Source organism: Oncorhynchus gorbuscha, linkage group LG19 (assembly GCF_021184085.1).
Source record: "Oncorhynchus gorbuscha isolate QuinsamMale2020 ecotype Even-year linkage group LG19, OgorEven_v1.0, whole genome shotgun sequence".
NCBI classification, from domain to species: Eukaryota; Metazoa; Chordata; class Actinopteri; order Salmoniformes; family Salmonidae; genus Oncorhynchus; species Oncorhynchus gorbuscha.
The window spans coordinates 61749530-61762361 of NC_060191.1; the positions used below are offsets into that span (position 1 = coordinate 61749530).

Sequence of the window (12832 nt, forward strand, 5' to 3'; positions counted from 1 at the left end):
ATAGTTTCTGTAATAACTCTGTTATCCCCCTCTTCTTCCTCCTCCTTCCTCATAGCTCCTATGGAAGCAGGCCCAGTCATACCCCCTGTTCCCTTCTCTGGGGGAGATGGAGGGCCACATGTTTGAGTGTGTGAACCAGGCAGCGGTGCACGAGGAGCTGGAGGATGAGACCAGGCGCCTCTGTGACGTCAGGCCCTTCTGGCCAATGCTCAAACTGGTCACACGTAACTGTGGCCGCGCCGAACGCCTACTCGACTCCAAGATCGGCGTGCTCATCGGAAAAGGTGACACCTACTCTCTCACTCACACACTCTTGACACACAGCTACAGTAGACCCCCACACTGATGTTTGAACAGAGTAGTGATGCTCCTAGATAGTGATCACACACACACTCTGACACACAGCTACAGTAGACCCCCCACACTGATGTTTGACCTGTGGTTTGAACAGAGTAGTGATGCTCCTAGATAGTGATCACACACACACTCTGACACACAGCTACAGTAGACCCCCCACACTGATGTTTGACCTGTGGTTTGAACAGAGTAGTGATGCTCCTAGATAGTGATCACACACACACTCTGAAGACACACCACCACCGGTTAATCTCTGTCTCCAGTATATTGATATCTTTGCCTTGGCTGTCAGATGTGAGTCGTCTTTTCAGATGTTTTATGTCATCATCCCAATATCAGCTGAAGTCAGGCCTGTCGGATGCAAAACAATCCGGTTAGAATAGACAGGCTCCTGATGTCTGTTACATCGTCTGTCACTCAGTATTATCTGTGATGGTGCTAAGGCGCTGTGCTGAGTGGAGGCGGCAAGCCAGACCACCACGGTAATATAATATAATAATAATAATATAATATAATAATATATGGTGGGGAAGATAAAGCCCATGGGTGGAACGGTCAGTCTATTGAGTTGATACACACACAAATAAATATTATTGCACACATATATATGCATGCACGCTTACACACTGGTGATGCGGTTTTACTCATTACCCGCGCTCCCCACGGTTATATCCAGGGCGGACTGGTTTAGGGTCATTAAAGGTCATTAAATATTGGGTGGCGTACGGGTTGTTTCTCTTAATTCAATCTGTAAAAATAATTGTATATCCATCTGCTGTATTGACATTTTATTTTCATTATTTTAGGCTGTCATGAGCCTAAGCTGTAGGGCTGAACTGTACACGTACCGAAGAGCCTACACAGACAATCGCCAAATAATGCTTTAGGAACAGACAGAGATGGTTAACATCAATACAGAGGCTAAATCGTTTCTTCTTCTTGAACTGCACTGTTGGTTTAGGGCTTGTAATGAAGCATTTCACAGTAAAGTCTACACTTGTTGTATTCGGCTCACAAAGTTTGATTTTGAAAAAGAACATTGTCGAAGTTTAATTCAATAAGACAAAAGCTGCCGAAAGGAGAGTTGACAGTAAAGAGGTGGGAAGGCCAGAAAAGTACAGTTTATGAAATAGTTGGTAAAGGGGTAAAAGAGGATGATAGCAGTGCGGCTGTGTGATGATTATGAGGCGCTATACAAATTTGACAGTAACTAGACAGAGAATTCAAATAGGCCTATGGCTCGTCAAGGGAACAGTAGCCTACTGTTCAGGTGGGTTAAATGGAAACTGGAACCTGGACACTGACTGTAGGATTAAGCATTTCTTGCTGTAAAATAATACACCAAATAAATGTAGGCAACATTTTTACAGGAGTCGAGAAATGTGATTTTCTTTCTGCATCTTGAGGGAATGCAATGCTCAGTTAGTACCTCTACAGATAATATGTATCTTCATCATAAAAGCTGATATTTCAACCACATAAAATCTGCATCCAAGCCGAACTGAAATGTTATCAGAAACACATTGGGTCCTTTTCACAGCTGTCTTTTTCTTTACAACCAGTCAAATTAATGTTATTGGGATATTTTGCACAGAAAATATTTTTGTTGCTGAGTTATTGTATTTTCTCCCCAACCCCGAAATGTCTTTGCTCTGCCAATGATGACAGAGAGAACTTGACCGACGTCAACTAGATTGAAGTATTCATGCTATCTATCTATTACATTACTCTGTTGAGCAACGGTTTATTTAGTCTTCATATAGGGGTTTATTTAGTTCACATATAGTCGGGTGGTTGCGGATGGGTTATTAGCAATTGCGGGGGAGTTCTCACACACTGAGGGAGTTCTGGCTAGCCACACACACACTGATGGAGTTCTGGCTAGCCACACACACTGAGTGAGTTCTGGCTAGCCACACACACACTGAGGGAGTTCTGGCTAGTTCTGGCTAGCCACACACACACTGAGGGAGTTCTGGCTAGCCACACACACACACTGAGGGAGTTCTGGCTAGCCACACACACACACTGAGGGAGTTCTGGCTAGCCACACACACACACTGAGGGAGTTCTGGCTAGCCACACACACACACTGAGGGAGTTCTGGCTAGCCACACAGACACTGAGGGAGTTCTGGCTAGCCACACACATCTGGCTAGCCACACACACACACACACACACACACACACACACACACACACACACACACACACACACACACACACACACACACACACACACACACACACACACACACACACACACTGAGGGAGTTCTGGCTAGCCACACACACACACACACACACACACACACACACACACACACACACACACACACACACTGAGGGAGTTCTGGCTAGCCACACACACACACTGAGGGAGTTCTGGCTAGCCACACACACACACACACACTGAGGGAGTTCTGGCTAGCCACACACACACACACACACACTGAGGGAGTTCTGGCTAGCCACACACACACACACACACACTGAGGGAGTTCTGGCTAGCCACACACACACACACACACACTGAGGGAGTTCTGGCTAGCCACACACACACACACACACACACACAGGGAGTTCTGGCTAGCCACACACACACACACACACACACACACACTGAGGGAGTTCTGGCTAGCCACACACACACACACACACACACACACACACACACACACTGAGGGAGTTCTGGCTAGCCACACACACACACACACACACACACACACTGAGGGAGTTCTGGCTAGCCACACACACACACACACACACACTGAGGGAGTTCTGGCTAGCCACACACACACACACACACACACACACTGAGGGAGTTCTGGCTAGCCACACACACACACACACACACACACACACACACACACACACACACACACACACCACACACACACACACACACACACTGAGGGAGTTCTGGCTAGCCACACACACACACACACACACACACACACTGAGGGAGTTCTGGCTAGCCACACACACACACACACACACACACACACACTGAGGGAGTTCTGGCTAGCCACACACACACACACACACACACACACACTGAGGGAGTTCTGGCTAGCCACACACACACACACACACACACACACACACTGAGGGAGTTCTGGCTAGCCACACACACACACACACACACACACACACACACTGAGGGAGTTCTGGCTAGCCACACACACACACACACACTGAGGGAGTTCTGGCTAGCCACACACACACACACACACACTGAGGGAGTTCTGGCTAGCCACACACACACACACACACTGAGGGAGTTCTGGCTAGCCACACACACACACACACACTGAGGGAGTTCTGGCTAGCCACACACACACACACACACTGAGGGAGTTCTGGCTAGCCACACACACACACTCTCACACACACACACATACACACACGCGCGCTCACTCTCTCACTCTCTCTCTCACTCTCTCACTCTCTCACTCACTCACTCACTCACTCACTCACTCACTCACTCACTCACTCACTCACTCACTCACTCACTCACTGAGGGAGTTCTGGCTAGCCACACACACACACGCGCTCTCTCTCACACACACGCACTGAGGGAGTTCTGGCTAGCCACACACACACACACTGAGGGAGTTCTGGCTAGCTACACACACACGCGCTCTCTCACATACACACACACGCGCTCTCTCACATACACACACACGCGCTCTCATACACACACACGCTCTCACACACACGCACTGAGGGAGTTCTGGCTAGCCACACACACACACACACTGAGGGAGTTCTGGCTAGCTACACACACACACACACACTGAGGGAGTTCTGGCTAGCCACACACACACTGAGGGAGTTCTGGCTAGCCACACACACACCGAATCTTTGGTATAAAATGCTTTGGTATAAAATGCTGTAAAACCTCTTGTGGCCTTGTTATGCACTCCCGATCACCTGCAAAGTCGTTATGCAATGCTTATAAAGCTGTCATGAAGTACTTATGAAGCTTCATGAACCATTCACAGGTCTCCACGAGCTGGATGCTCTGCAGGACCAGGAGGTGAAGGACTTCCGCAGTAAGATGTTCCGTATCAGCGAGGAGAAGATGCAGCGGGTACAGCTGATGACCTGGAGCGAGTGGCTGCAGGCCTGCTTCTCTCCGCAGCTGGAGCCAGGGGGAGGAGCCACACCCGTCACAGACGGTGTCAACGACAAACAGGCCGAGGCCAGCCTCAAAGTCACCATGCACTTCGACCAGTCCCAGGTACCTAACAGTACACATTGGGAGCACAATATTTCCCATCAGAAATACACACACACACTCAGAGAGCAACATATGCCCAACAATGGGGTGAATGTCGCTGTCTTCGAGTAGTCACATTTACAATACTACACACCCTCAGCTGTAATCAATCGATCAATCAAATGTATTTATGAATCCCTTTTTACATCAGCAGATGTCACAAAGTGCTATACAGATGTCACAAAGTACTATACAGTTTTAGGCTATACAGCCCAAAACCCCAAACTGCAAGCAATGCCGATGTATAAGCAGTGGCTAGGAAAAACTCTAGAAAGGCAGAAACCTAGAATGGAACCAGGCTCTGAGGGGTGGCCAGTCCTCTTCTGGCTGTGCCGTGTGGGGATTATAAGAGTACATGACCATTTAAGGCCAGATTGAACATCTTGAAGAACAAACATTCATAGGTGACCAGCAGAGTCAAATAATAATCAGCGGTTGTAGAAGGTCCAACAGGTCAGTACCTCAGGACTAAATGTCAGTTGGCTTCTCATAGCCGAGCATTCAGAGGTCGAGACAGCAGGTGCGAGAGAGTTGAAAACAGCAGGTCAAGGTAGCACCTCCGGTGGACAGGTCAGGGTTCCCAAGCCGTAGGCAGAACAGTTGAAACTGGAGCAGCAGCACGACCAGGTGGACTAGGGACAGCAGGAGTCATCAGGCCAGGTAGTCCTGAGGCATAATCCTAGGGCTCCGGTCCACTGAGGGGGGGAGAGAGAGAGAATTGGAGCACACTTAAATTCACTCTGGACACCAGATAAGACAAGAAAATTACACCAGATATAACAGACTAACCCTAGTCCCCAGGCACATAGACTATACTTCGTACATACTGGAGACTGAGACGGGTGGGTCAGGGGACACACCACTAGAGGGATATCAACAGACCACAAACATACTAGGCTGAGTATAGCCCACAAAGATCTCCTCCACTGCACAAGCCCGACGGGGTGCAAAACCGGACAGGAATATCTCGTCTGTGACTCAACCCTGTCAAGTGACGCACCCCTCCTAGGGACGGCATGGAAGAGCACTAGTAAGCCAGTGACTCAGCCCCTGTATTAGGGTCAGAGGCAGAGAATCCCAGTGGAGACGGGGAAGCTGGCCAGGCAGAGACAGCACAAGCAGTTCGTTGCTCCAGTGCCTTGCCTTCACCTTCGCACCTCTGGGCCAGACTACACTCAATCATAGGATATACTGAAGAGATGTGTCTTCAGTAAGGACTTAAAGGATGAGACCAAGTCTGCGTCTCTCACATGGATAGGCAAATCATTCCATAAAAATGTAGCTATATAGGAGACAGCCCTGCTTCCAGCTGTTTGCTTAGAAATTTTAGGGACAATAAGGAGGCCTGCGTCTTGTGACCGTAACGTAGGTATGTATGGCAGGACCAAATCGGAGAGATTGGTAGGAACCATCCCATTTAGTGCTTTGTAGCAGTTAGCAGTGAAACTTTTAAATCAGCCCTAGCCTTAACAGGAAGCCAGTGTAGAGAGGCAAGCACTGGAGTAATATGATCACATTTTTGGGTTCTAGTCAAGATTCTAGCAGCTGTGTTTAGCACCAACTGAAGTTTATTTAGTGCTTTATCTGGGTAGCCAGAGAGTAGAGCATTTCGGTCATCTAATCTAGAAAATTAAAAATGCATGGATTAGCTTTTCTGCATAATTTTTGGACAAAAAGATACAGATTTTTGTGATGTTACGAAGATGGAAAAAAACGGTCCTTGACATATTCTTGATATGTTCTTCAAAAGAGATCAGGGTCCAGAATAACGCAGAGGTCATTCGGTTTTATTTGAGACGACTGTACAACCATCAAGATGAATTGTCAGATCCAACAGCAGATCTTTGTTTCTTGGGACCCAGAACAAGCATCTATGTTTTGTCCGAGTTTAAAAGTAAAACATTTTCCGCCATCCACTTCCTTATGTCTGAAACACAAGCTTCGAAGGTAGGCAATTTTGGGGCTTCACCATGTTTCATCGAAATGTACAGCGGTGTTGTCCACATAGCAGTGAAAGTTGACATTGTGTATCCAAATGACATCACCAAGAGGTAGAATATATAGTGAAAACAATTGTATTCCTAAAAACGGAACCTTGAGGAACGCCCAAAATTTACAGTTGATTTGTCGGAGGACAAACCATCCACCGAGACGAACTGATAGTATCTTTCCTAACAGATAAAATCTAAAACCAGCAAGAACTTCTCCCTTTAGTTTCGAATCTCTCCAAAACAATGTGGAGATCGATGGTGTCAAAAGCAGCACGAAGGTCTAGGAGCACGAGGACAGATGCCATTAAAAGGTCATTTACCACCTTCACGAGTGTGGTCTCAGTGCTATGATGGGGTCTAAAACCAGACTGAAGCATTTTGTATATGTTATTTGCCTTCAGGAGGGCAGTGAGTTGCTGCGCAACAGCTTTTCCCCCAAACATTTGTAGAGGAATGGGAGATTTGGTATAGACTGTTATATATATATTTTCTTTTATATTTTTTATTTTACCTTTTACATTTTCCGGGTGATGGTTTAGCTTTTTCATGAGGCTTTATTACTACCACTTTTAGTGAGTTTGGTACAAATCCGGTGGATAGGGAAGCAATTTATTATGTTCAGCATAGGAGGGCCAAGCACAGGAAGTAGCTCTTTCAGTAATTTAGTTGGAATAGGGTCCAGTATGCAGCTTGATGGTTTCGAGAACATGACTATTTTCATGAATGTGTTACTTGAGCGTCTCCATTGATCCTAGGTCCTGGCAGCCTTGTGCAGACTCAGGACATCTGAGCTTTGGAGAAATACGCAGGTTCAAAGTAGTCTGTCATTTTCTTTCTAATGATCATGATCTTTTCATCGAAGAAATTCATGAATTTATCACTGCTGAAGTGAAAGCTAACCTCTTGTTGAATGCTGTTTTTTAGTCGGCTTTGCAACAGTGAAAACATCAAATGTTGGATTGTTCTTATTCTCCTCAATTAGGATGATGGAGCAGCAGTGAGGGCTCTTTGATGCTGTGCGGTACTGTCTTTCCAAAGCTAGTCTGAGGACTTCCAGTTTGGTGTAGCGCCATTTCCGTTCCAATTTTCTGGAAGCTTGCTTCAGGACTTGGATGTTTTCTGTATTCCAGGGAGCAAATATGTTGTGACAAATGTTTTTGGTTTTTAGGCGTGCGACTGCATCTAGGGTATAACACAAGGTTAAATTAAGATTATCAGGTGGTTTTTGTACTCTGAGGTCCTTGGGTAGGTGGAGGGAGTCTGGAAGGACAACTAGGAGCCTTTGGGTTTTCCGAGAATTTATAGCACGACTTTTGATGATCCTTGGTTGGGGTCTGAGCAGATTATTTGTTGCGATTGCAAACGTAATAAAATAGTGGTCCGATAGTCCAGGATTATGAGGAAAAACATTTAGCACCACAATATTTATTCCATGGGACAAAACTAGATCCAGGGTATGACTGTGGCAATAAGTACTTCCAGAGACATGTTGGTCAAACCCCACTGAATCGATGAATGCCCCGAAAGCCTTTTGGAGTGGGTCTGTTAACTTCTCCATGTGAATATTAAAGTCACAAAAAAATGTGAGTATCTGCCATGACTACATGGTCCGATAGGAATTCAGGGAACTTGGTGAGGAACTCTGTATACGGCCCAGGAGGCCTGTTAACAGTAGCTTTGAAAGGGATAAGTAGACTGCATAGATTTCATGACTAGAAGCTCAAAAGATGACAACGCAGGCATTTTTGGGGGAGGTAAATTTGAAATTTGCTGTCAAATGCTGTCAAGTGAGGGATCTAAACATTAAGTTACCCTATTTTGAGATATGAGATATAAGTCTCTTTCAATAATGGTCCTTCTGCAGCTCAGTTGGTAGAGCATGGCGCTTGTAACGCCAGGGTAGTGGGTTCGATTCCCGGGACCACCCATATGTAGAATGTATGCACACATGACTGTAAGTTGCTTTGGATAAAAGTGTCTGCTAAATGGCTTATTATTATTATAATGACAGGAATGGAGGTCTTTATTCCAGTAAGATTGCTAAGGCGAACACCGCCATGTTTTGTTTTGCTCAACCTAGATTGAGGCACAGACACGGTCTCAATGGAGATAGCTGAGCTGACCACACTGACTGTGCTAGTGGCAGACTCTACTAAGCTGGTCGGCTGGCTAACAGCCTGCTGCCTGGCCTGCACCCTATCTCATTGTGGCGCTAGAGGAGTTAGAGCCCTGTCTATGTTCATAGAAAAGATGAGAGCGCCCCTCCAGCTAAGATGGAGTCCGTCACTCCTCAGCAGGCCAAGCTTGGTCCTGTTTGTGGGTGAGTCCCAGAAAGCGGGCCAATTATCTACCTATTTATCTTTTGGGAGGGGCAGAAAAACGTTTTCAACTATCAATTGAGTTGTGAGACTGCTGTAGAGCTCATCACTCCCCCTAACTGGGAGGGGGCCAGAGACGATTACTCGATGCCGACACATCTTTCTAGCTGAGGCTTTGTTGCACTTGGTGACCTCTGACTGTTTCATCATAACATCGTTGGTGCTGACGTGGATAACAATATCTCTATACTCTCTACCGTCGTTTTAGCCCTAGCCTGCACCATCTTCAGATTAGCCTTAACGTCGGTAGCCCTGCCCCCTGGTGAACAGTGTATGATCGCTGTATGATTATTTTTAAGTCTAATACTGTGGGTAATGGAGTCGCCAATGACTGGGGGTTTCAATTTGACAGAGCTAATGGTGGGAGGCCATTACGATGGGTGGAGGAGAGACCTGAGGAAGCTCTGCCTCCGACTCATTGCTTAATGTGCAGAACCGGTTTAAAGTTTCTGTGGGCTGAATGAGTGACACCGGTTGAGCATGCCGACAGCATTACTTTCCAGAAGTGTTGAAAATTGTCCTGCTTGTGAGGACTGTGCGGGGGGATTTATACTACTATCTGTACTTATTGGTGGCACAGACGCTGTTTCATACTTTCCTACACTTAAATTGCCTTTGCCTAACGATTGCATCTGAAGCTGTGCTTGCCACATGGCTTATAAGGTGATAGTTTGCCTGTATATTATGAGTATAGCGACTGCAATTAGATGGCATAGTGTTAATGTTACTACTTAGTGGCTTGCAAAAGTATTCACCCCCTTGGCATTTTTCCTATTTTGTTGCCTTACAACCTGGAATTTGGGAGTTGTATCATTTGATTTACACAACATGCCTACCACTTTGAAAATGCAAAATATTTTTTATTGTGAAATAAAGACAAGAAAAACAGAACTTGAGCATGCAATTACAGCTGCAAGTCTCTGGGGGTATGTCTCTATAAGCTTGGCACATCTACACTGGGATTGAGGTCTGGGCTTTGACTAGGACATTCCAAGACATTTGAATTTTTCCCCTTAAACCACTTGAGTGTTGCTTTAGCAGTATGCTTATGGTCATTGTCCTGCTGGAAGGTGAACCTCCTTCCCAGTCTTCAATCTCTGGAAGACTGAAACAGGTTTCCATCAAGAATGTCCCTGTATTTAGCGACATCCTTCAATTCTGACCAGTTTCCCAGTCCCCTGATGAAAAACATCCCCACAGCATGTTGCTGCCACCCATGCTTCACTGTGATGTTCTCTGGGTGATGCGAGGTGTTTGGTTGTGCGAGACATAGCGTTTTCCTTGATGGTCAAAAAGCTCCATTTTAGTCTCATCTTACCAGAGTACCTTCTTCCATATGTTTGGGGAGTCTCCCACATGCCTTTTGGTGAACATCAAACGTGTTTGCTTATTTTTTTTCTTTTAAGCAATGACTTTTTTTCTGGCCACTTTTCCGTAAAGCTCAGCTCTGTGGAGTGTACGGCTTAAAGTGGTCCTATGGACAGATACTCCAATCTCCTCTGTGGAGCTTTGCAGCTCCTTCAGGGTTATCTTTGGTCTCTTTGTTGCCTCTGATTATTGCCCTCCTTGCCTTGTCCATGAGTTTTGGTGGGCGGCCCTCTCTTGGCAGGTTTGTGGTGCCATATTCTTTCTATTTTTTTAAATAATGGATTTAATGGTGCTCCGTGGGATGTTCAAAGTTTGATATTTATTTTAACCCAACCCGGATCTGTACTTCTCCACAACTTTATCCCTGACCTGTTTGGAGAGCTCCTTGGTCTTCATAGGGCCGCTTGCTTGGTGGTACAACAAAATAGGAAAAACAGCAAGGGGGTGAATAAGTTGAGCGAGGAAAAACTAAGACATTGGTAAATGTATTAAAACTAAAAACTGAGTTTGGCATGTAGCAACAAACAGCACAGAGACAAGTCCAGAAGTTGACTACTGACTGACATCAATCAGTAGTCATCATGTACAAACAACAGTATACAGACACTGAGTATACAAAACATTAAGAACCCCTGCTTTTTCCATGACAAACTAACCAGGTGAAAGCTATGATCCTTTATTGATGTCACTTGTTAAATCCACTTCAGTCAGTGTAGATGAAGGGGATTAGAAGGATTTTAAAGCCTGGAGACAATTGAGACTTGAATTGTGTATGTGTGCCATTGAGAGTGAATGAGCAAGACAAAATATTTAAATGCCTTTGAACGGAGTATGGTGGTAAGTGCCAGGAGCACCGGTTTGTGTCAAGGACTGCAATGCTACTGGGTTTTTCACGTTCAACAGTTTCCCCAGGTGTATCAAGAATGGTTCACCACCCAACGGACACCCAGACAACTTGACACAACTGTGGGAAACATTGGAGTCAACATGGGACAGCATCGCTGTGGAACGCATTCGAATTCTTGTAGAGTCCATGCCCCGACAAATTGAGGCTTTTCTGAGGGCCGAGGGAAGGGGGGGTGCAACTCAACATTAGGACGGTGTTCCTAGTGTTTGGTATACTCAGTAGGCTACAGGCTAGTAAACAAACTCTCTCACACACAGATATTCTCGCCTCTTTTATCTCCTCTGTTGGCCGGACCCTAATGGGACCGGGTCATGTGACAGTTGGCTGGCCCCTAATGGGACCGGGTCATGTGACAGTTGGCTGGCCCCTAATAGCACCTGGTCATATGACTTAACCAGACTGGCAGAGTGACGGCACTAAATGGGTCACCACCACCATCAGTCACAGTTCCATCCTCACGAGACAATGAAGCCCCTAACACACTCATATATGCACACACACACACACACACACACACACACACACACACACACACGCGCGCGCGCGCCGGACCAAAGGGCCTCTCCACTGATTGAAAACATGGAAAAAGAGGACATCTGAGGACGCTGACTCTGTATCGCTCGCTTGCCCTCCCTCTCTCTCACAAACATACCTCTCACTATCAACTTCCCTACAAACTACTGTGTGGTCTATCTGAAATAAGTGTGTGTAGAGTCAGTGGCATTTACTCAATAAAGCACTTGTAGTTATACATATGGAGTTTGCGACTTTGTTTTTATAGATTCGGTGGTAAGTCAACAAATGAGCTCAGATCACCACCACACTAGGGCCACCACCACACTAGGGCCACCACCACGCTAGGGCCACCACCACGCTAGGGTCATAACCCACTGCACACTACATGGCCCAAACCCTTACCGTCTGTGTTCTGTCCAGGTGGATGGTGGCAGGAAGTCAGTGTGTTATTTAGGAGTCCACATTAGGCACAGGAAGTGGACCTTTTTATTGTCTATAGTCTTGACTATTGTCTATAGTTGACTGAACAAACCCTTATTTTACTACTTGTAAACATGATATTTACTTGGACATTACATTGTGTAAACAGCACTCATGCACTTGAAGCTACAAGGTGCTATAGTTACCATTTTATTTAAGGCAATTACCTTAAAGTAGCCATAGTCACCATAGTCCTAATATATTGGCTGTAATGACGGTGTGAAATCATTTGAATAATTATTACCGCTCTATTTGGAACTTGACCACTCTGGGTGGTGTCACCATGGTGATGTGCAGTATGTGGTTGTCATAGCATTGTGAGTGGGTGAAGGCTGGTTTGGTAGGGGTGTGTGTGTTTCTCTGTCTGAATGCTCTGTAAGCCTTCGGTGTCTGTAAACCTTGCAGGGATTGTGTGTTAAACCTTGTCACACACTGCAGGATAATCTATATCCCTTTACCCCCCTCCCCCTTCACCGTCTTTCTCTCTGTTATTTTACTGACCCCCCCCCTTGTCCTCTAACCTCACGATCATGAGATTTCACTTCTATATAG

The 12832-nt window shown here is 45.9% G+C and overlaps 1 protein-coding gene across 1 annotated transcript in view; it reads left to right on the forward strand.

Annotated features, from left to right (window-relative positions):
* LOC124005461 (phosphatidylinositol 4,5-bisphosphate 3-kinase catalytic subunit beta isoform-like) overlaps positions 1-12832 on the forward strand; it is a 96009-nt gene that overhangs the window by 63939 nt on the left and 19238 nt on the right. Inside the window, exons 4-5 of the mRNA XM_046314749.1 lie at positions 56-284; positions 4363-4601. Of these exons, the coding sequence (XP_046170705.1) occupies positions 56-284; positions 4363-4601 (468 nt within the window). The remainder of the gene's footprint in view (positions 1-55; positions 285-4362; positions 4602-12832) is intronic.